Genomic DNA, 22,839 nt, shown 5'->3' on the forward strand with positions numbered 1-22,839 from the left:
CAGCTGGCAACGGACTGGTTGAACGATTTAACAGAGTGGTGATGGGGGCCATACAAGCGGCCATCACCTGTAATAAAGACTGGCAGAAAGCGTTGGAGAACATGGTGTGGGCCTACAGAATAACGCCAACAAGCACGGGGTACAGCCCATTTCAAATATTGAGAGGACGTGAACCCTTCACGCACGACAACAGAATCTGGAAGGAAAAGGTGGTGACCAGCGAGTGGTCTCCAGCGGTAGTAAGAGCCAATTTGGAAAGAGCGCAAGCCATCTACACCGACAGCTACAATAGGAGGAGAAATGTGAAGGACACGTGCTTAGAGAAAGGAGAATGGGTGAGAGTAAAGCTGGCCACCCTACAAAGAAAGGGAGACAGCAAGTACAGCAAACCGATGCAGGTTAAGGAAGTTTATGATCGAGCGGCCCTGCTCAGTGATGGAAATGTGTGGTCGCAGGACCGCATGGCCCGGTGCAACAAGGTATTGAGATGGGAACAGTGGTGTCCGGAAGGTGAAGACATGGTAGATGTGGACGAAGAGAACAGGATGAGCGGAAGTGGAGAAATGGAAGATGCAGGTGCAGGAGAGGAGCAAGAAGGCGAGTTAAGGGGTGAGACTCCAGAGGTAGAGATGGACAGGCCGAGTGGAAATATGAACAGCGAAGGAGCGATGAGCGGAGGAACAGAAGTTGAGGAAACGCAGAGCCAAGGGGCCCGAAGGAACGTTGGTAAGGTGACCAGGAGCGGAAGACAAGTTGTAAGGCCTGCCAGGTTCCAAGACTTTGAACTAAACTGCGAACTGTAAGTGACTGAACTTTGGTTTGGTAAAAGGGGGAGATATGTAGCGGTCTAGTTGTTGTCACGTCACGTTGACGTGACGCAGGCGGCCATGTTGGCGCCGTGGTGCGCGCGCAGCATTAGCGCGCTGAGCATTCCCGAGAGCAGAGTGCCGGCCGGCGCTCCTCGGTACATTCTCGCTTGTACGCACAATAAATATAGCGATAAACCACAACGTGCCTTGAGTAATTATTGGGCGACTTTACACAACTACATCCGAAATTACCTGCTTCTTGTAATCTTGGCTTAAGCACAGCCAGAAGGCTTAACTTTTCATTTGGAGGGTAGGACTGGGCTTTCTTGTGAGCTTTCAGTAAAATGCATAAAGATTTTTGCGAACAATGTAGACTCCCTCTGAATTTAGGAACAGTTAATTACTAAAGATTTTGGGTTGAAAGGGCAAAGTGAAAAAGTCTTATTGCATGACCAGGACACAGTTGAGTGTTGTGTTACTTCAGGGCGTAAAGACAACAAGAAGTACTTGGGAGAAACCTCTCGGCACAGGAGCATTAAAGCACTGGAACTTTATAGCACTGCCAAGCCACTTTGACCGCGGGATTGGCCCGGCGACCTATTCTGGAGTTGCAGTTAGCCTCCGCTGCTAGTGGCCTTCGTCCATATGCAGAAAGTGTAGGTTCCAGAGCCTGGCCTAAGCCTAGGCCCTGCACCCAACCTCTCCTTCAGCAACAAACCCCAACCTCACAAAGCCACAGGTGCAGGCCCAACCATGTCCGGGGCGTATCCCGGCTGTGCTCAGTCAGTGTTCTTTTCCTATTTTTCTTTAAGATTGTTTTTAATATTTTTCCTTTTTTGTTTTTTATATTTCTTTATTTTTTTCTCAAAATTTTGCATTTTTTCCTAGGCGTATAATAATGGTTAAGTAATTGCAAATTTATCAAAAACGTGATTTTACTGTGGCAAACCTTTTTGTTTGCTTATTGTAATCACCATTTTCCACACCTCTGAGTGCCCCCAGTACTCATCTGGGGTTTGGTGTAGCTCATGGTGCCCACCTACAGCTTTGGAATATTTTTCCACAACACAAAAATCATAATTTTCGAGATTCCATAGACAAAAATAAATCCCGTAAAAATATTTATAGGCAATTGACAGGACTAGCAATCTTTAATGGCAGAGATACAAAACTAATTACCCTTTAAAGCCTGCCGGACCTCTCTAAAACTACTGACTGAGTTTACACTAAACCAATTTGAGTACACTTTGAGTAAAGTTCTATTTTCATGCCAGGTATTGCATAAATATGATCATTGGTTTTGCTGAAATTGCTAGCAAAGTTTTCTATGAGACTCTAATACCCTTCTTCTCCTCACTCCCTGCACCTTTTAACTTTTTCCCCCTGCATGGAACAGCATGAAAATTCGCATGTTGGACCTTAATTGGCTACGCTAAGTGAAAGCCAAATTTGGTAAATTGTTGTCTACAAAGTTTTATAAAGCGAATCGAAGTTTGGAAAGCTGTCCTGATCTCTAACTACATAGTGCCTGCATAACTGGGCCATATGTGCTTGAAGAGTGACCAATGAAAATTATTCTTTATTTTAAAGAAAATGATCTGGGAGAGGCTCTCTACTCCCTCCTGCCCACATTTCATATTTTAACAAAAATAACAGGGCCCCTTATGTTTAAAATACACATCTGTGCTCATTAATCTAGTGTTGATTTCTGCTTTAAAAAAAAAAACCATGGAGATGGTTTACATAGTGGGCCACATTTATCAACATTTGTTATAGCGATTACCTAATTGCAATTTTCTGCGAATCGCAATCAGGTAATTGCTATTACAAATGTATGAAACTCCTAGAGTTTCATATAGCAATTTGTAGGGGGTCGCAAATTGACCCCCCTCATTAGTAGTAATGAGGTAGGTCGCAATTTGTGACCCCCTTTGAAGCTTTCCTGTCGTGACAGGGGCTCGGAACGCGGAATAATCACGGTCAGAGTTATTTTACTAGAATTAAGAAAGATCTTAGCACGAAAATCGGTTGCCCAGATCCCCGCGGAATTCCTTGCTGAGGTCTACGGCCGAGCCCCTGGGACTACTAGAAACTCCGCTTGCCGCTGAGACGTAGTATCCGTTAATCTCATTGTGGACGAGATCCCTGAAAACTTGCCGGTACCTTAAAACCTGGGATGAGGACCTGCTGGATTTGCGTTGCTTGAAAAAGGAATATTGGATTAGAACTATCATGGGTACAAAGGTGTCCCTCCCCGTGAACTCTGGAATAGGCGTTTTGAATCTGCAGTACCACGACCCCGCCTTCCGTGGGTATTGAAGGGATAACCTCTCTGAGGCCACTGTGTTGGCCCGCTCCTGAGATTGGCCGCTGTGTTAATTCTTGTGTTCTACCCCACTCCCCCGGCGTGAAAACCCTGATGAAGGTGCAGCCATAGATCGGGCCAGGCACCGAAACGCGCGTTGGCGTTGTTACTGTGGGTCCTGCTATTACGATCTTGAGTCTCCGGCGCCCTGCTGAGAAGACACTTCAGGGCCCCTTCAGCGTGTCACTCTGGGAATTGTGATGAGGATGGTGTATGAACTGCTTTATGTGGAATTGGCTGCTTGAATGTATGAGGATATGCAAGAGAAGTGATGTGATGATGTTGGATGAATGATGAGAGGGTGATGTGGGGCCAATATGAAGTTTTGATGAGTGTGATTCGTTACCATTTTAATTGTTATTTAATTGTTTATGTACTACGAAATTATATATAAAAAAGAGAATAAAAATGTGTATTTTTCAACATGTGGTCTGATTAATCATGTAGTCTGACCGTGTTTTGTGGTGAGCTCAATGTTGCAAATTTAAAATCATTGGACTCCATGCGAGCCTTTAATATTTATCCTTGAGGGCAGACCCTTTCTAGTTTGGTTGTGTACTACTGCTGTTACTTCTTAGCAATTGCCCATATCACTGTTGTAAGCCGAAAGAAAGATAAGACTTGGAAAGAGTGATGCCTGCATGGTACGATCGGACACAGGGATCACTAATTGGTATTAGTGCATATGTATTGTGGACAAAGCTGGGGGAGCACTGTCGTTGCTGCAGCAGAATAGCACTGAGGTTCCTTATATTTTGGCAGTCCTTCATCACCACCTCTCAATGGGTTCAGCAGACTGTTGAGAACAGGCTCTGAACTCCAGGTGAAGCTTCCAAACTCTGGCCCCTAACCCCAGGCAACGGGTGAAGCCATGACCGTTTCTTCGTTCACGAAACGGGTCGACAACAATGTTTCTAGTTTCACTTTGATGTGTTTTTCTTTTAACAATACCTCTTACAGACAGATGGTTCTGGCAAGCTGGGGATAAAGGAGTTCTACATACTATGGTCAAAAATTCAAAAATATCAGGTAAGAGAAGATGACAATGGTAATTTGGACCTATGTTGATCTTTTCGTTTTCTGATCACAACTATTGTCCGAACACGATTTGGTTCATGAAGCTATCACTCCTGCAGTACTAGAGAAATAGTACTATGGTATTGGCCAACGAGGAATGTTTTCTTTACTGTGGAAATGAGTTCCAAAGACACACAGTCACATTTACCGGGAATACTAGACTCACCAACATAATTATCACAAAGAAAAAACCTTAGCAAACAGTCATTATAACTCCAACTCCTTCCCAGTGGCTCTGTAGGCCAGAATCAGATTCACAAGTTTTGTCTCCTTTATAAATGTGTCTAATCATGTTTTGTCCCTAAACATAAATGGTATGAGCTCCATTCAAAATCAATATGGCCCTCACTCATGTATGGCATGGTTTCCATTCCTTACCAGCATGGTCCCCACTCTCAAAATGGCAGGATCCCCACTTATTTTCAGGGTCAAACTCCTCTGTTTAGAATTCTTTCTTCTCTTTGCCCATGAGACAAATATCTTAAATTTCAAAAAAACAAAACAAAATCTTGTTGGGAGCACTCCCACAACCAACATACCTTTGATCCATATTAAAATTAAACCTTTTCCTATAAGTGATTTAAATTGCAGTGTTTCCTCTACAGATACTAAAATGAATAAATATGCTATAACCTGTAGGCACTAAAAAGCTCTGCTAGTCAAAGAACAGCATTTCTCAAATATATTTCTCAATTCCATTACCATAAAGTCCTTTTCAGAACCTCAATTATGCTGTAGTCCACTTGCTTAGAGAGCAGTGTGCACCCATAATGATACTTCCTAGCATTTCCTTCTTTTTACTTCCATCATTTGATAAAACAGTATGTGGTTTGCCTATGTCACTTGTTCCACTCCTCTCTGTAACATAAAAATAGACTGCAAGTTGTAGTCTAGAATAGCTACAGTGTGCTTGTTTTGTAATATACTAAAATTCAAATGAATTATGGAAGTAAGCGTGTTGCGGGGTTATAAAGCGTGCACAAAAGATTAGGTTTTACTCATGCCAATAAATTATCTTTTTGTATTTGTAGAAAATTTACAAGAACATTGATGTTGACCGTTCAGGGAACATGAATGCTTACGAGATGAGGAAAGCATTAGAAGAAGCAGGTAAGTGGGTACAACGTGTACTTATTTAGGAAACAAATGCTAAATCTATTTTACTGTGCATTTGGCAGTATGGCGTCCATTCTAACGTCAACTTTTACAGCTTGTAAGTATTAGAAGATGCAGTTTTGGTCCTTTGTTTGCCTCCATCAGAATCCTGCTGAAAAAACATTTTGAAACCAAATGTGACAGAAAGAGGTCAAGTGTAATGTTTGTACAGCCTTAATAACCTAAACCTTAAGCATGGCCTGATATTTTTATGTGGAGGTGAGAGCCTTGACTTAGCGTATCCACCAACAGTTACCAGTCCTACTTGGTTGTTTAGTAGGAAATATTTTCCGAAAGAAAGTTGTATGTATATTGGCTAATATTTTTGAATTTCATTTGAACAGTCTTTTATATATGAAAAGATCATTGGAACTATCCTTTGTGGCCATGTTGCACTATATCAGAAAAAAATGAACAAGAGTGTAGAGCAGAGGTCTTCAAAATGTTCTGCTCTGAACCCCCCCGACACTCCACCCTCCTCCATTATGGCAAGGATCGTGGGAGCGGGAGGGACCTGGCTGTGCGCAGAGGACGGGGCTTATGAGATGGATTCAGGAGTTCTTTTTCTATAGCTCATAAACCACACTAAATATTGGAATTATGAAACAGCATATGTCTAAAAAAAAAAATGTATTGTCTCAAAAGTACCGCTCCCCCTAATTGGGGTGTTGTGAGCCCCTCACACTCTTGGACCCAATTCAACTACACCTGCTGCACTAATGATAACTGCATAGCAGGCCGTCTCCTCTGCATCTTTCACCTCTGCCCCATCATGCCTGACCATCACTTCAATCTTGAAACAGACTCTGTCCCTTTCACACAAAAAAAAAGAGCTTTCACATGTTTTTCTGCAAGAGAGCCCTTGTCCTAATGCTAGAAAGGAAAATAAGATCCCATGCCTCTTTTATAAAGGTAGACGGTCATAATTGTGATGCAGTGGGCTCCTCAAGCCCCTGGTCCCCAGTCCTGCTGCATCTGCTTCATTATTGGTACCCAGCAGTGGCCACTTACACACCTGACAGCAGTACCTGCTACACTAATAAATGGCCCTTTAAAAAAAGGCCACTTAAATTGACCCCTTCTTTGGGGTATCTCTCTGAAGAAGCTGTCTCAGGCCATTTGTAAACGTAAAAATAAATCCTCATATTGTGCCCTCTATTCTGGGCCATCTCTTTGACAATATCCATGCATCTTGCTCCTTTCCTCTTTTTCCTGGACCGTTACTGAGGCCCCAGGGGTCCAGAGGAGAATGTCTCTGCGTCTGAATGCAGCCATGCTGGCCTTCTACCTGCCACTTCATGGACTCCACTATCACAAAAAGACTGAATCTGAACGGTTAATGCTGACTTTGGGTTGCTTCTACCTGAAAGGGAAGGGTATGATGGTAGTTCAGAAAGTTAAAGAAGGAACCAGCCTTCCTACCAGCTTTTAATTGATTGAGTCACTTAAATCCAGGGCCACTGGAATTATGAGTTTCTGCAGCAGCAGCATTTTCCACATAATTATGAGTTTATAGCATTTGCTACATAATCCATAATTATTGCATTATCTGCAGATTTTAACCCATAAAAATTGATTCTAGCTCAAACGGATCGAAAATTACTTAAAACCTGGCAAAGTGTTCTGGAGCAGTAAAAGATCCTTTGCAAAGATTGACTGGTAATCTTGTAGCTGCTTATTGCTGTATTTGGGTGTTAAACTGGGACTATTTTCAGTGAGTGTTACCAAGAGTTAAAATGTAAAAATTATGAAGTAATGTTAACAACAAAATGTCCAACACTGTCCTGATGAATAATTACAGTGGCTCTTCTTAAAGGTTCATGGTGACAAAGATTTATTCTTTTTGAGATGTGATGTAAGGGCGTTATCAGCAGAGTTCCGGACTAATGGAGACACTTATAACAAGCATTTGCAATGCAATAGGTCTCGCATTTGCGACAGTTTAAGCTATTGGCATTGTAAATTACAATGCCTTTCATTTATGTTTTAAAAACCAACACGTAAATAAAAGGCATGTGCCATTTACAATGCCAATAGCTCAAACTCTCTCAACTGCGAGACCTATTACATTCCAAATGCCTGTTTGGGTGTGTTAGAGACCCCTTTCCCACTGACCTTAGGAGGCAAATCCATGTTGGATTGCTCTCCCGTTTTACACGCTGTATTTTGCTGAGCTAAACCTTACTGAGTTCCTTGACTGATTCTGTAGCTTAACTGAGCGTTGCACTCTGAAACATTGATTCACTGATTGTTGACTATATTAGCCGATTACTGGATGATTTATAAGCGGAAAATAAACCGCTATGGTTTAAACCTTCTAGGTCTGTCCTTTTTGTAGTATCACATCTGTTCATAACGTCCAAATTGAAATCCTCGTTCAGAATGTTTTATAGAGAAACGGTTCCAACAGGAGCACCAAAATCTGCTAAACGGTTAACACCGCTCTCTGTATTTCAGTCGCTCAAGAGAGTAAACTGGAGCACCGTGTCAAATGCTGTATTTCTGAGCTTCTTCTCGAAAGCAAATACAAACCTAATTACCAATTTACCAACAACCATGGAACACCAGGATAACTTGCAATTACATCTCTGGTCCTAATATGTAAGGAAAGCGCATTATCCAGTATTCAAAATATACTGTACCCCAATAGTCCATGACTTGAGTCAGATTAGTTGATTATCCCGTTTTTCAACGCTTTCGGTTATTTTGCGGCACAAAAATCTAACTTTTATTAAGCTTAACTTTGTACACCTCCGTTCGCTTACTTGAAGCAGGAAAGAGATATTCTGAGCCCTCAATTTACGGCACATACTATATGTCTATTCCTCCCTCATATCTATTTTGGAAAGAAATCGAAATATGTATTATCCTAAAATGCGAAATGCAGTAGTATTTCAATGCCTTGTCTTCCGCGGGGAATCGAAATACAGACGAAAACATGACGAGGTGGCATGATATGGTGGTCACGTGATACAGAGTGGTTGCTACGGACGCCCAACGTGGCCGTTCTTCTTGCAATAGGGACGATACGCGATCATCGAACGGAGCCGCCAGAATCGATATATCGATGACACTGATCTAGGCCAAGTGGCTGTCCTAGGCGGGGACCTACTCACGGGAACATCCGCGGTGCGCGAGAAGGAGCTCAGAAGGAAGACACGGGAAGCGACGTGTCAGTGACGTAGGTACAGGCCGGGAGGCTATTGTCGACGGAAGTCTACTCACCAAAGCCACCGTGTACTGGAAGGGGGTAGAAGTCTACTCACCAAAAAGCCCCCTTGGTATGGCTGGATGACAGGGGTCCTTCAGCCACCAAAGGCTTCTGGACGCTGCTGAGGGGAGCAGAGAGAAGGAGGGACGCGCAGCAGGTACATTTTGCCATTCTGTGCCAGCGTTGCCTCTGTATTGAAGAGTAATTGCATTTATTTATCGTTTCATGCACCTGACAGGGCACCGAAGCGTCAGCTAGCAGAAACCCGGCGTCCTGCACACACTACGGGAAGCCGCAGCCTCCCTCTCCCACCCACACTGCGGCAGGCAGGCCTGCTCTGGGCAGTTGCTGCAGTGATGTGCAGGAGTCCTCTGCCCGCCCCCACCTGCTACGGGCAGAGCATTGATGTCAATGTCAAGCCGGGCACACACAACGAGGCCGCAGCAGGCACCCCAGTCTTGAAGCTATGTAAGATAGCATGACAAACATTTGTCTTACGGGCTTCCTCAACAAAGCGCATTATCTTTAGCATGTTCCGTGTAAAGGGGATTCAGAGTCGTGACTTATGTCTCCATCTCTGCCAGCTTGCACCAATCCTCATGTACTGTATTGCAATCAAACAGTGGGGCTGAGTTTTTTTTGTGTAATGCTGATTTAGGGTGACAGCTGACTCTTCCAGCTGTTTGCGTTGAGACTCAGTCTGTCAGTGTTCACGTGGGATCTCTCTTAGTTTTGACCCTGCAATGCCGGTTGATCGCATAACTGACAACTTCCCTAACAAGTTCCCGCCGGGCCGCCGCGCTGCCTGCGACGACCCGGAAGCGGTTGGGCAGCCGGCCAATCGCAGCGCGGCCCCAACCGGAAGTCCCGCCCCCATCGCGGCGCGAGAGTAAAGCCACTGTCCGAGGAGCCCCGAGGGCTCCTGATCGAGTCCCGGTCCCGAGATGGGGGACCGGGTGAAGAGCGGCCGGGCGCATGGGGAAGGCGGGGCTCTCATGTGGTGAGAGAGCCCCTCAAAGCGCTACCGCCGCCCGAGAGCCAGAACCGCCGCCGAGCACCGCCAGAACAGGTGAGTGTGTTGAGGGAGAGGAGGGGTGAGGTGAGTGGGGGTGGGGTGTGCGCGTGTGTCTGTTGTAGTGTGTCTGTGCGTGCGTGTGTCTGTTCGTGCGTGTGTCTGTCTGCGCGTGTGTCTGTTTAAGGGGGGGTGCGTGTGTGTGTGTGTATGTGCGCATGCGTGCGTGAGCCTTTCTTTAAGGGGGGTGCGTGTGTGTGTATGCAGTGTGTGAATGTGCGCATGCGTGCGGGAGACTTTCTGTGCATGGGAATATCAGGCAGGCCGACGCGACGTGCGCGCTCACGAGCTACAATCTCCAGGAGGACAAGCTCGTCACAGTCTGCAGTCCACATTCCCCGGAAAGCGGCGACATTAGTTGTCTCCCTAGACAGCAAAGCTTCGCTTTGCTTTCGTCTAGCGAGACCTAAAAATGGCTGTATTACTTTGATTTTTGTTTTTTAAAAACACATTTTATTAAGCATTTCGTCATTGAGACTAACCGTTTTGTAGAAGTCCCAGTGCAGTTAAGGTCATATTGCTAAAAAAAATTGCCCTTCTCCATTAACAATATCATTATCATCTATTCTCTTTGGCATTGAGTGCTGGTGCAATTCTTTTTTTTAAAAGAGGTACCTCTACCTCCCTACTCACTCAGTACACCATCCTACCCTGCAGTACAATTTTATCACAGTCATCTTGTCGAAGGTCCTATTGCAACTCTGCCAAATGTCTGCCAAAAACATGCCAAAAATGTCTGCCAAAAACTCCTCCCCTACCCACCCACCCTCCTAGGCGTGTTATGTATTGTAGTCTCCCCATGTTCTCTGATTACAAAGGATGCCCAAAACCCCTCATCTGCCATGTTATAGCTGTACTCCTATGACCATAGAAGGGAGAGGGGTCTCTGCCTCCACATCGGTTTCTTCCTGGCACAAGATTGCAATGTCGGGAGTGTGGATATCTGCTACCTCCCTCTAGACCTTCCCCCGCGGGACCTCCTCCACCTCAATCTTAGGTGTCTTTAACAGGTCCATCAGCACCATTCGTGCTCTTGCTGTCTCTAGTGTTTTTCCATTGTCATTCTTCTTCGCTGTTCTCAGTTTAACCACCCCCTCGCAACTTGTTTTATCTCAAACAGTGCATCGTTTAGCAGCAGCCTAGTTTAGACTATGTGAAATACTATTTTAAAATAATGATTTACATATTCACCGTGCTTTCTGCCACAGGCTGGGACCTCCTAGTACTATAAACAGGGCCACTGGAATTACGTGACAGGAGAAGGCCAAATTATGCTGCAGGATTAGCTACATTTTGCAGCAAGCAAAGGCAAATTTTGCTGCATAATGCTGCACATTTTATGATGCAAACACAAAGATGATGGGCGGAGTGCTGAACCTTTTCAGACACTTCCCCCTCCCACCCCAGTCACAGATCTGGGTTGAATCCATTATCGTCCTATAGCTCACTTCGCCACCCCAGTTCAGACCCATTCATATGCAAATCAGTCCTGACCCTGTGCCTCATGGGAACAGTCCAGCCTGAACGGCCAAGCAAGGTCTTCCTTGAACTGGAAACAAGCATCCTGGGACCAGTTTCAGGGTAACACCTCATCAGCCAGGCTAGCTTGAATCTAGTGACAAAGCGAGCAAGGGACCCAAGTCTAGGCATTCACGGCATACTTGGGGCCAGAAAGCAAAAGACACACAAATGATGGACGGAATGCAGAACAAATCAAAACAGAGGAAGGGCAGAGGTGGCTCCACCTCTAAGTAGTGACTCCTCCAACTCCTCCAACTCCATCCCCACAGTGCCACACATTTGTATACACAGTTGAACTCCTATTCCTTTTGACCCACAGACATTTTTTGTTGTTAATCTAAACAAATGCATCCTTTTACAACATTTCCACATGACAATGTGGCTGGACGTCATCCCTCTGGGTCTGACCAGGAGATTACATGATTGTGCCAGACCTTAAAGGCCCCCAAATGCGAGGCTGTGGGCAGGAGGGCACCTCTTTCCAAATTCTTTGGCTATGGCCGGTGATTCTAAGCTACTGGGTCATGTTGGTTCATAGGACGGCTCAGGTGCTTGACCTTGGGGTCCCCCTGGACCTAAAATGGCTCTTGTTGGCCATAACAGGAGAGACCACATGGCCCAGGTGCCAAATGATTTGGCTTATGGTGGCGGCGCGGGTGCCAAGCGAAACATATCAAGTACTTGGGGCATAGCGGAACGCCCCGCCTTGAAGACAGTAATTATGACATGGATTGGTGCCAACGGGCAGAACAATTGATTTACCAAAGCAGAGGCTGCCCTAAGAAATAGGAAAAGATGTGGGGCAACTGGCGCACATACCGGGGATATTGAACTCGAAGAGATTAGGCAATAAGGGACTGCGATTCTTCTGTCTACCGTCAATGGGAGCTTAACTGAAAAGTCTTTAATTGTTGCCAATGTCTTGTTTTCAATGTTGCTTGCTTTTGCTACTGTCTATATATCTATATTGTGCACTTTCTTCACCTATCAACTTCAATGTATGATGAGCACTGTTTAATAAAGAATTTTAAAATCTGCCTGTTTCAGGCAACACAGATTAAAAAAAAAAAAAGGCCCCCTACTTCCACATACCATGCACCCTGCCCATTTCCGGTGCCTTCGCTTTGTGGTAAGTGGACATCACTACCAATTCAAAGTACTTCTGTTTGGGGTCACCACGGCGCCAAGGTTGTTCACCAAGTGCTTTGCAGCAATAGTTGCCGATGTGGAAAGGGGGCACTCACATTGTCTTCTACTTCAATGTCTAGCTGATTAAGAGTGACAACAGGCAGCAATGCCTAGCCCACACCAAGCAGTAATTTTCTGCTCCACAGTTTTGGATTCACTATAAGTACTGTGAGGCCTAGGATGATGGCCTCATTCATCTGTACTGTACCACATGCCGGGCTCCACATGCGCCTTAACTCAAGGCATTAGTCCTAGGTTGAGGGTCAGTGGGAGGATTTAGTGTTCTAGTCAATCACTCACTGCAGTGAGGGAACAGCAATTTGTTGCAAGGGAGGCCCTTCTCATAACCAATTTTACAGGTGACCATTACAAAGAACACTGCCTTTACAGGCTGGGGTGTGCATCTCAACGCCATGAGTGTGCAGGGACACCACATCAGTTACCTAATACTGCTGGCCATACACCTAGACCTCAAAGCCTTCTTCATTTAAAGAAGATAGTTGTCATCAAGACAGACAACATGACGGTCATGTCTTACTTACAGAAAAAGGGTGGCACACTCTCCCTAGCTCTCAGCATGAGCGCAGGGGATTTTGAATTAGGCTGTCTACCACAACATACAGCTCCTTGTGGAACATCTTCTGGGGGTGAGCAACAACTTTGCAGAGTTGATCAGCAGGACGCATCCACAAGTCTATCAGTGGGAACGTCACCTGCAAGTCCTACACAGGCAGTTCCAGCACTGGGGCAACTTGCAATTAGGCCTATTCTCTGAAAAGACAAAATGCACAAACTTCACCTTGTGGTACCCTCATCTATAGAAGAAAGGGTCCGGGATCTTTGCCTATGCTTTTCCTCCTCTGCCACTCTTCCCACACTTGGTGAGAAAAAGGAGACAAGCATCTCTATTGCTGAGTCTGGTAGCTCCCAGTTTGGCCAGGCAGTTGTGATACTCTATGCTCCTGGAGATATCCATCAGCCTCTCACTGGAAGCTGCATCTCAGGCCGGACCTTCATACAGAGACTAGGTCAGATCAGACATCCAACCCTCAAACAGCTCAAGATGGAGTCTGTACCCATGCACATTGTGGGCCACAGGAGTCACAGCAGATCTTATGACTTGAAAGATTTCTTAAGAAAAACAATTTCCAAACATCCTAGCCCAACACTAGATGGCAGGAGTATGCAGAGAATGTGAACAGATGCTTACAAGTTAAGTAGCATTTTCGTTCTCTTATATGATAACTTTAAATTAATTTGCCTGCAGGCTGCATTGATAGCAATTTGCTGTTTCTTCCTTTAATCTAAAAAGTAGTATAAAAGAATACAATTATTGGAGTACAACTAAGTTGCTGGCAAACCTCTTTAATGAAACATTTTACAAAAGGCAATAAAATGAAGGAAATGGAGGATATCAGGCTGCAACTCTAGGGAATTGGAAATTGACACTATCCCATTAAGGGTGCCAATAGCCTATTATGGCCATCAGTTTTTATATTTCAGGTGAATTTTAGTGATTAGGATTCCTGAGCACAAGGCTCTTCCCCATTTTTGTTTTCAGTTTTCTAACCTGGAAACTCAACCAAATAACATTCTTTTGGTTTATACTTAATGGTCTTTCAATAAAGCAGTGTTATTCTAGGGCTTTCCGGTAGGAATTTGTTAATTTTTTGTGTGATTTGTACCAGAACTTCTACCCGGGATACCTTGCGGTTTATAAACTGTCCCTTCCTTTTGCAGGAAGAAAGAAGAAAAAGGTGTGTGGTCTGTGTCTGAGACATGCATACTCTCGAAATGTAATCAGAATGTGAGGGATTCGGTCCAAAATAGCGGAGTGAGGACGCTGAGGAGTGGTAGCCAAGCTGGAGGCTCCCTACTTTCCCTACTATGGCTATCTCGAAATTAAGAAGATGCTCTTTTTAGCGTTTTTTGGGAGAACGCAGAATGGAGCTACCTGATGTGAGATACAAGATATAAAACTTAACGTATAAAAGATATTAAAAAGGACTCGAGCGTTAAAACCAGAGAAAAGTAGCTCATCTGTAATCCAACCGGATATTTCTGTCCTGGCTCAATCAATACCTGCACTGGCCACTTCGGTTTTTTATCAGGTTGGTGCGGCGGATGCTGTGGCTGTTCCGTAACCCCCTGCGGATCGCTAGTCACGCGATCCCGCGGTTGGTCGGTGCTCAGCTGCTCTGGGCTGTGGCCGCGGCGGGTTCTGGTGTTGGAACCGCCGCCGCTGCTGCATATCTCGGATCCCCCGGCTCCCTCTGCAGAATATCTTGCACAAGTGTTTCGAGGGGAGATGGCACCGAAAAATGTGCCTCGAGCGATCCGTGCTAACAAGAATGCTGCGGTAGAGGTGGAGGCTGCTCCTTCAGCGCTCACAGCGACTATCGCGATCAAGACGGCCAAAGCTTCTACCGATTTGGCAGCCGTTACAAGCATGTCGATCACATAGCCTGGAAAAGTTGACTCACTGCCTTTGGGTAAGCAAGTGCTCCGGCCGCCTATACTCGTATTCTCGGAAGCTTCAGTTATTAAGGGCGCTACAAAGAATGAGCTACCTGGATCTATCAAAGGCGGCATTGTAAGCGATGTAGCTGTTACATCTGCAGCTCATGAAAGCAATAATGTTGCCACTCCTGCTGAACCAACAAGGTCCTTGGTGGCCGATACTGCTGACCCGGCACTGGGTCCGGATAGTCCCTTTTAAAGGTTCTCAACCAGGGTACAAAGAGACTGACATCCATGGGACAGAGGGGGGACCTGGACAAAATTAAAGGTATTGGGCCTGAGGAGGAGGGGTCAGTGTTGGTCCCGGTGTTGGAAACAATTTTCCTGGAGCCTACTAATTTAGAGGGTGGTTATACCCTTATTCATATCCCGGCTAGCTCAGATTCAGGTAACCCCTCAATGAGGGTACCTAAGAAAATATTAACACCTACTGTGGGTGGAACTGACTCACCTGTTGCTCGTCCATCAGCCATGGGGGATGAGGAGGTCTGTGACGATGGCTCTAATGAGGAGTATGAGGAGCTTTTCGATGAAGAATACACCAATACCTCGTTAGATACAGTCAAATTTTTGGCAGACAGAAGAGACCAGGCTAAATTAAAGATAAAGACTAAAAATAAGAGAGGGAAAGCCCTTGCCACTGCGAACATGCCGGCCCTAATCACAGTCTCTGCCCCAGGAAGATTCTTCTTATTGAAAAAAGCCCTCTCAGGAAATGGATACAGGCAAAGGGACTCGTGAAAAATAGGACTTTGCGACTGTCAGGTACTAGCCCTACGAACCTCGATTCCTCTAGAGACTGTTCTGCTCCACTGGAGGGCCCCTCTCCCAACGACAATGATAATGTTCTTCCAATGCCTTCTATGAATATTATTTCTCCAACACTATTGCCCGAGTCACTCCTAGCACCTGTTGGTTCTGACTCAACCCCTCCCATAGTAGCGGTTTCCTTAAGCGAGTCAATGTCAAACAATACCAACTTCACCTCTATCTTAATAACTTCTACTCCCCCATCCTCGTCTGTACCTATGACATCTGATACATCAAACGCAGCTCCTGCTTCAGCCACGATGGGAGAACAAGAGGCTAGTATCTCGCCCCTTGATATTACTCTACAAACTCTAACCAGTCATCGCCAGGAGGCACAAGAACATTTTTTGCAGCTGTGTGAAGATAACAGCAAGCTACAAAACTCCTTGCAAGAGATGACTTTCAAATTGGGGGGGATCTCACAGGATGTTGAGGATCTACAACACAGGGTAGTAAATATAGAACATGGGTCAGCCTGCACAGAATCTACTCTGAATCAGCACGATGCTCAGATTATGTCCTACAGCTGAAGGTTGAAGATTTAGAAAACCGCCAAAGACGATCAAATCTGAGACTCTTTGGCATACCTGAAGGAGCTGAAGGGTCAGATTCAAGGGCCTATGTTGTAAAGATATTTCAGAAGGCATTCCCAGATGTATCCGACTGGGATTGGGATTCCCAACTCCAGAGAGTACACCGTTTACCCCTAGTTCAGAGGAACAAGGAGAGCAAATTCCCCCGTCCCTTTCTTATTCATTTTGGTAACTTTCTATTAAGGCAGGCAGTCTCGATGAAAGCACGCCCTAACTCTCCTGTCACAATAGAGAACTTGTCTTTTTTTGTTCGTTCTGATCTTAGCAAGGCTACCATGGATAGACGGTGGAAGCTACGTAAATTCATTGACCCATTTAAATCTAAGGGGGGGCAAGTGTTCCTGCAAGAGCCTGCTCGTCTTAAGGTGATCAAGGGTGCCCATACATATTTTTTGACGGCCGAGAGGGAAGCTGAGACTGCGCTCTCAAAATTTGCTTAATTAAAAGGGAAGAGAGGCTTAGATATTTTGTCTAAAAGATTAGATCTGCTATTTCCTTTCTTCTTCTTTTTTTTTTTCCTCTCCCTCCCCTCCCATCCCTTAATCTTGTTCTGTTTCTTTTTGGATCTTTTTGCTCGCACTGATCTCTCCTTATTTTTTCTTTTTTTCATCACTTTGTTCTTCACTTTGTATAATTATCATCGGTCTCGTACTCAGTAGTAGGGTTAGCCTCTGGCAGAGGTGTGTCCCCTCCCGAGGGGGGAGTGGGAGTAGGGGGAGGGGTGGGCTTTTTAGGTTCTCCGAGGGGTGGTCTTGCGTGGGGGGAACATTTCTTGAAAAAAGCAACACGAGAAGGAGATTTGTTAAAATTGGTAGGGGGGAGACATTTATGGGTTTTTTTGTGCAGAATGATAAAAACGGCATTATTCTTTTTGAATGTTTCGGTTAAGATGTATAGCCTGGAATGTTGTGGGTCTTAATAGCAAGAATAAAAGACGACTTGTTCAAGAAGAGCCTAGACTGTATGATCCACACTTAGTTTTCTTATCAGAGACTCATATCGCCCATAAAGATAGGAAGTTATTGGGCCAACTGGGTTACGATGTCATAATATGTTCTGGATTAAATGCCTCAATCAGAGTGGTTGCTATCCTCAAAGACAGACGAATCCGAGCAGAAACTTCTAAAACTGCCTTTGATAAAGACTGAACATGGGCTATTGTGCAAATGTCTATTGAAAAGTGTAAATACGTATTCTGTGTGGTTTATGGGCCAAATTCTGACGATGCTACCGTTTTTGATCGACTAAATATGGAACTTTTGGACTGGGAAGGGGAACTCCTTATTATGGGAGATTTCAATTGCATAATGTATTATCTAGATACTACCAGACAGGGTGCTTTTCAACGTCTGTGCAAATCACGAGCTTCGATTTTAGAAATAGGCCTCATTCATAATATCAGGGACATCTGGTGTAGCATTCATCTCAACACTGCAGGTTACACTTACTATTCTGCACCCCACAAACTATGCTCCCGTATTGATAAGGCCTGGGCCACAGACAGTGTAGTGAACACCAGTTCTATCGAGATCTGCCCACGGATCACTTCAGATCATAATCCAATTTTGCTCACTTTTAATACTCCACCAATCCATCTGGGCCCAGGCACTTATCAGATACAGGGTTTATCTCGCAGCTCAAATCACATCTCATAGAATTTATTAAAATCGATCTCAATTCCACCTCATGCACTACAGTCTGGGACGCCTGTAACGCCAGCATTAGGGGGTTTACCCAACAATTTGTCTTCAAACAGAACTTCGAGCGTCGTAACACAAATAAAATTCTGACTACTAATATTTTATCACAAGAACTATTATTGGCTGAAGCTATACGTTTAGACTCTCTCAGTGTGGTCAAATTAGGGTTAAAATTAGGGCATTTAAAATCGACTCTAATAACAATACTTAGGGAAAAAAGCAGCGCGAAGCTACATAAATTCCAAATTTTTCAATACGAGAGCAGAGATTAAATTGGGAAAATTCTGGCCTATAAAGTCACGGACGATAGAGCTAATACCCTGATTAAAAGTCTCAGAGGCTCCAATAACATCATATTAGACCAGCCGGCACTGATATTAGAACAATTTGTGGAGTGAGTTTTAGAGTACTTTATATACTCCAGAGAATTATCCCAGTCCAGCCGGAATACAGGATTACCTAGACAGTAATATCAAAGAAAACCGAGGTATACCCGGGCTAGATCAATTGTCTGACGATATCACCCAGCTAGAGATCAGGTAAGCTATTCTTTCTCTACCTTCGGGAAAAGCGGCAGGGGAAGATACTCTCTCAGTAGAGGTATATAAAATTTGTATCGATGAACTACTACCTCTCTTTCTTCAGATTATCTGATCTATCGGTGAAAATGGGAAAGCTTTGAGCTCCTGGAATATTGCTAAAATGGTATTTTTTCTGAAAAAGGGTAAACCTGCTGATGAGTGTGGGTCATATCGACCCATCTCACTTATAAACACCGACGCTAAAATATTTGCAAAAGTTTTGGCCACTCAATTGGTTCCACATATACCAAAAATAGTCAATCCACAGCAACACGGGTTTGTAATTGGAAGGGATACTACAGCCCATATTAATATGGCTATAACCGCTTTTGACATAGCTGAGACGGATTCCACTCCACTCGGTATGATTTTATTGGATGCCGAAAAGGCTTTTGACCGAGTGGGGCGGGATTATCTTTGGTCTGTAAGGACCACTATCGGTTTCAATGGCCAATTTGTCAGGTGGATTCGAGCTCTATCTGATAACCCTCCAGCAAGAATCAGCTACGCCGGCTTGACTTCCTCCACTTTTGCCATATCTCGGGACACTCGGCAGGGGAGCCCTCTGTCACCCCTACTGTTTGCTCTCTCAATTGAACCTTTTCTCTATGCTTTACAGTCACAGCCTGAAATCATTCCTTTTAGTTCTGGCCCTGATTCCCTGAAAATCACCGCTTATGCTGATGATTTGCTATTTACACCACTGATGTTGTAGAGGCTTTATAGGGGATAACGTCTGAGGCTAAAAGATTCGGAGCGGTTTCTGGATATAAATTAAATATAAACCAAACACAAATAGTTGTAAACTATAAACCGGTGGTAGCAATTTCTGGGGTCTGCAAGATTGTCATCTATCTGGGTGTCAAAATTTCATCTAAAATCAGTGAAGTCATCTCAATTAATTACGATGCTTTATTAAAAGCAATTGTCCTGTCTTTAAAAAAATGGCATAAGCTTCCTCTTAACATCATCGACAGGATTAATTTGATTAAAATGAAAGTACTCCCCAAATTTCTTTATTTATTCTGGTCCATCCCTCTATCACTTAGCAGTTCTTTTTTTAAGAAACTTGATGGGAGCCTTATTTGGGGATACAGGAAAGCCCGAAGGTCCATGGCGTTACTTAAAGGTCCTTTAGATAAAGGGGGGCTCAATTTCCCTCATCTCAAACTATATTTCTGGGCTACTTTTCTCTGTCGTGTACGTTGCTTGCTTAATACGGACACTCAACTTTACTTTCATATCTTTGTTAAATTCGGACTCTAATATGTTTCTGCTAAGAGTCAATGACCCCAACTATTTTAACAGGGTGAAATTCAAGACTGCCAGAGATTCTGCCAAGATTTGGTTTAATATCTTGGCATTCTGTAAAACTTATTTTTTTCATCCTAAATTCCTGTTATGGGGCAATCCGGGTCTGCCGGGGATCTGTAATGATTGCATGGTAAATATATGGTCTGCTCATGGCATAAATGAGATTTAAATATATTCAAATGTATGATTGTTTTATACGTAAGATGAAAATACGTGAAATCCTGGATTCCGATATTTGGAATTGTTTTTACTCGCTCAAGAATAAATCTTTAATTAGCAAAGGTTATTGGTGTCTCAATGCTTATAAAATCAGTGACTGCTCTAAACTAGCGGAGAAATGGAGCACTAAATTGGGGTTCAATATAACCTCTAACAAGATTGCCTCTTCTTTTTCTAACATTAATAACCTCGTTCAATATTCTAGCCTAAGACTACAGCAATTTAAAACTACATGTATGCTATATCTTACACCTGAAAAGATCTCCAAGTGGTCTACAAATATTTCTTCTAGTGATCGTACAAAATGCCCTAAATGCGATCTGGTAGAGGCAGACTTGGAGCATATGCTATTTTCTTGTCTGGCTCTGACTGAGTTCTGGTCAGCCCTGGACAAGATTTTGAAACTAAAATTGGTCAGGTCGCCCTTTCTCACGGCATCAACTGTATTATTAGATATACACTCTGCTACTATTCCTCAGCAAGCTCTAGTTACTATATTATTGTCATGTGCTAAATTAACTGCTGCCCAAGCTTGGATCTCACCGAAAACCCCTCTTTTTATGAAATGGTGGTCACTGGTCAACGAAATTCATTCTATGGAGCATGCTCTTGCCAAACTCAGAGGTGTCCGATCACTCATGAAATTTGAAAGAATTTGGGGTAATTTCATTTAAAATTTTTGGTCTTTATTTTGTATATTAACGGGGTTTAATCCATCCCCGTTCTTTAGCCCACTCTGCCACCCCAGTTCAGACATGGCTATACCCAGATCTCTTGACTGGGTGTGAGTGTTTGATTGATTCAGATGCTCCGTCCATCACCACCCCTTTTTGGCATGATCGAATAAGTGAGTTGTCAATAATGGGCATTTTTTTTTTTTTTTTACAGGACAGAAACCACCATTTTAATTTGGTCTGATCGAGATTGATACTGGACAGCCCGATTAAACATCCCCAAATACACACTAGCATTTGCCAGCCTAGCTAGCGTCATTATCTAGCGTGGGCACACTGGCTCATGGGGAAAAAAGCTTGATCTCCATTGATGTGACAGGTTTGCTGTGTCTGCTATCCAGTAAAGCCGAGGTATCCAGACTCAGCCCAGGGGTCCCAGGTCACTTTAGTATGCCAGAGAATACTGCAGTGAAACACGATGGCAATTAAGCGTTCATGTTAGCTTTGGTAGACCAGTATAGACGGCTCTTCTGCGGATTAAACAGTCCCACTCATTCTGGTGCCACAGAAATAACCTGTTCTTGGCAGAAAACTCAAAGGTTTCATCGTTCAGAAGAAACTCCAAGAGCAGCGATGGGCCTAGGATGACTCCAAGAGCAGCGATGGGTCTAGGATGACTCCCTCCTTCAGTAAACACCTTCCCCGGACCAGATACCTTCCAATTTTTATACATGTTTAGCCATGTCGATACAGTCCTTTTACTGGTGGATCGATCCCGGTGTATCAGTATTCACAAGTGGTAAACCTGAGATCCATTCACTGGAAAGTCTTTCATGTCCGGAATACAATTCAAGAGCTGAGGGTCAAGTGAGTTAAGCCACCTTATTTCACTTCAATTAATTCAAAATGTCTTTGATGACATGAACATTCTGAACTGTTTCGTGTTGGTCTTTTAGAGGGATGAACCGCAGAAATCACAGTGTCTGACTAACAATGGAGATCCCATGATGGGGAAGGGAAATGTATTTACTTACTTCCTAGCTCTCCTTCATGGGACTCTGCAGTGGCATCCCTAACAACCTACCGTCCCCTCCGATAGCCACATCACAATGCCAACCGAAATGAAGCAATCGCTCGCGCAGAGCACAATTCAATAGTTGTGCTTCAGTCGCCCTTGAAGGCACAGTGTCACTTATCGGTATCAAAAGACTGCTGCTTATGACTCAATTTTCCTCATTTTCCCTTTAGAACGATTTTGTAACAAGGGTTCCCAGCAGCTTAGTTTACATGTAGTGCGTTTTGTATGATGATTGTCTTATTTTCAAATTAAACAAGCATTTGCAATGCAATAGGTCTTGCATTAGGAAAGTTTGAGCTATTGGTATTATTGTAAATGACAAATTTTGTATTTATGTTTTGGTTTTGAAAATAGCAAAATTAATAGCTTTGTCATTTACAATGCCAATAGTTTTAACTTTCGCAAATATGACACCTATAGAATTTGTAATGCAATATGTGTTGTATTTGTGACTTAGATGAATTGATATTACAAATAAAAATGGCTTATTTTTTTAATAATTAATACTTAAATAAAAGTTACTGTCCTTTATAATGGCAATGGCTTTTGTAAATAACTTTTGTGAAGATTATGTTCATTGTATTTTATTGTGACGAAAAACCAATAACATTGCATTGCATTGCATTTTTGCCTGTTTTCACTGTATTTTAATTTTTGTTCCGTGTTGCCCTCCTTCCTTGTTGTCCGCCTACCTCGACGCCCCCCGCCCTCCCTTCCCGCCACCGCCGCTTGTCCCCGCCCCTTTTTGCCTTCTGTAACCCTCCCCGCTCCCGCCTCCCAGCTGCTCCGCCCACCCGCGCACTTGGCCTTAAATGGCGACCGTGCGACGCAGGTGAGTGTGACCCACTTGTGGGACACCCCCGCGCCGCACGGCCACCAGCTGCTGCGTGTGCCCCTTGCCGCCCTCTGCCTCGCTGCTGCCTCGTTTTGCCGGCTGCCGCCGCTGCGAGTG

General features: G+C 44.1%; 1 protein-coding gene across 1 annotated transcript in view; it reads left to right on the forward strand.

Annotated features, from left to right (window-relative positions):
* The window catches only part of LOC147709382 (calpain-2 catalytic subunit-like), a 213,799-nt gene that overhangs the window by 179,497 nt on the left and 11,463 nt on the right, over positions 1-22,839 (forward strand). The window contains exons 17-18 of the mRNA XM_086927965.1: positions 4,135-4,203; positions 5,283-5,361. Coding sequence (XP_086784091.1) covers positions 4,135-4,203; positions 5,283-5,361 — 148 coding nt within the window. The remainder of the gene's footprint in view (positions 1-4,134; positions 4,204-5,282; positions 5,362-22,839) is intronic.

The sequence above is a fragment of the Lissotriton vulgaris genome, chromosome 6 (assembly GCF_964263255.1).
Source record: "Lissotriton vulgaris chromosome 6, aLisVul1.2, whole genome shotgun sequence".
Taxonomy (NCBI): domain Eukaryota; kingdom Metazoa; phylum Chordata; class Amphibia; order Caudata; family Salamandridae; genus Lissotriton; species Lissotriton vulgaris.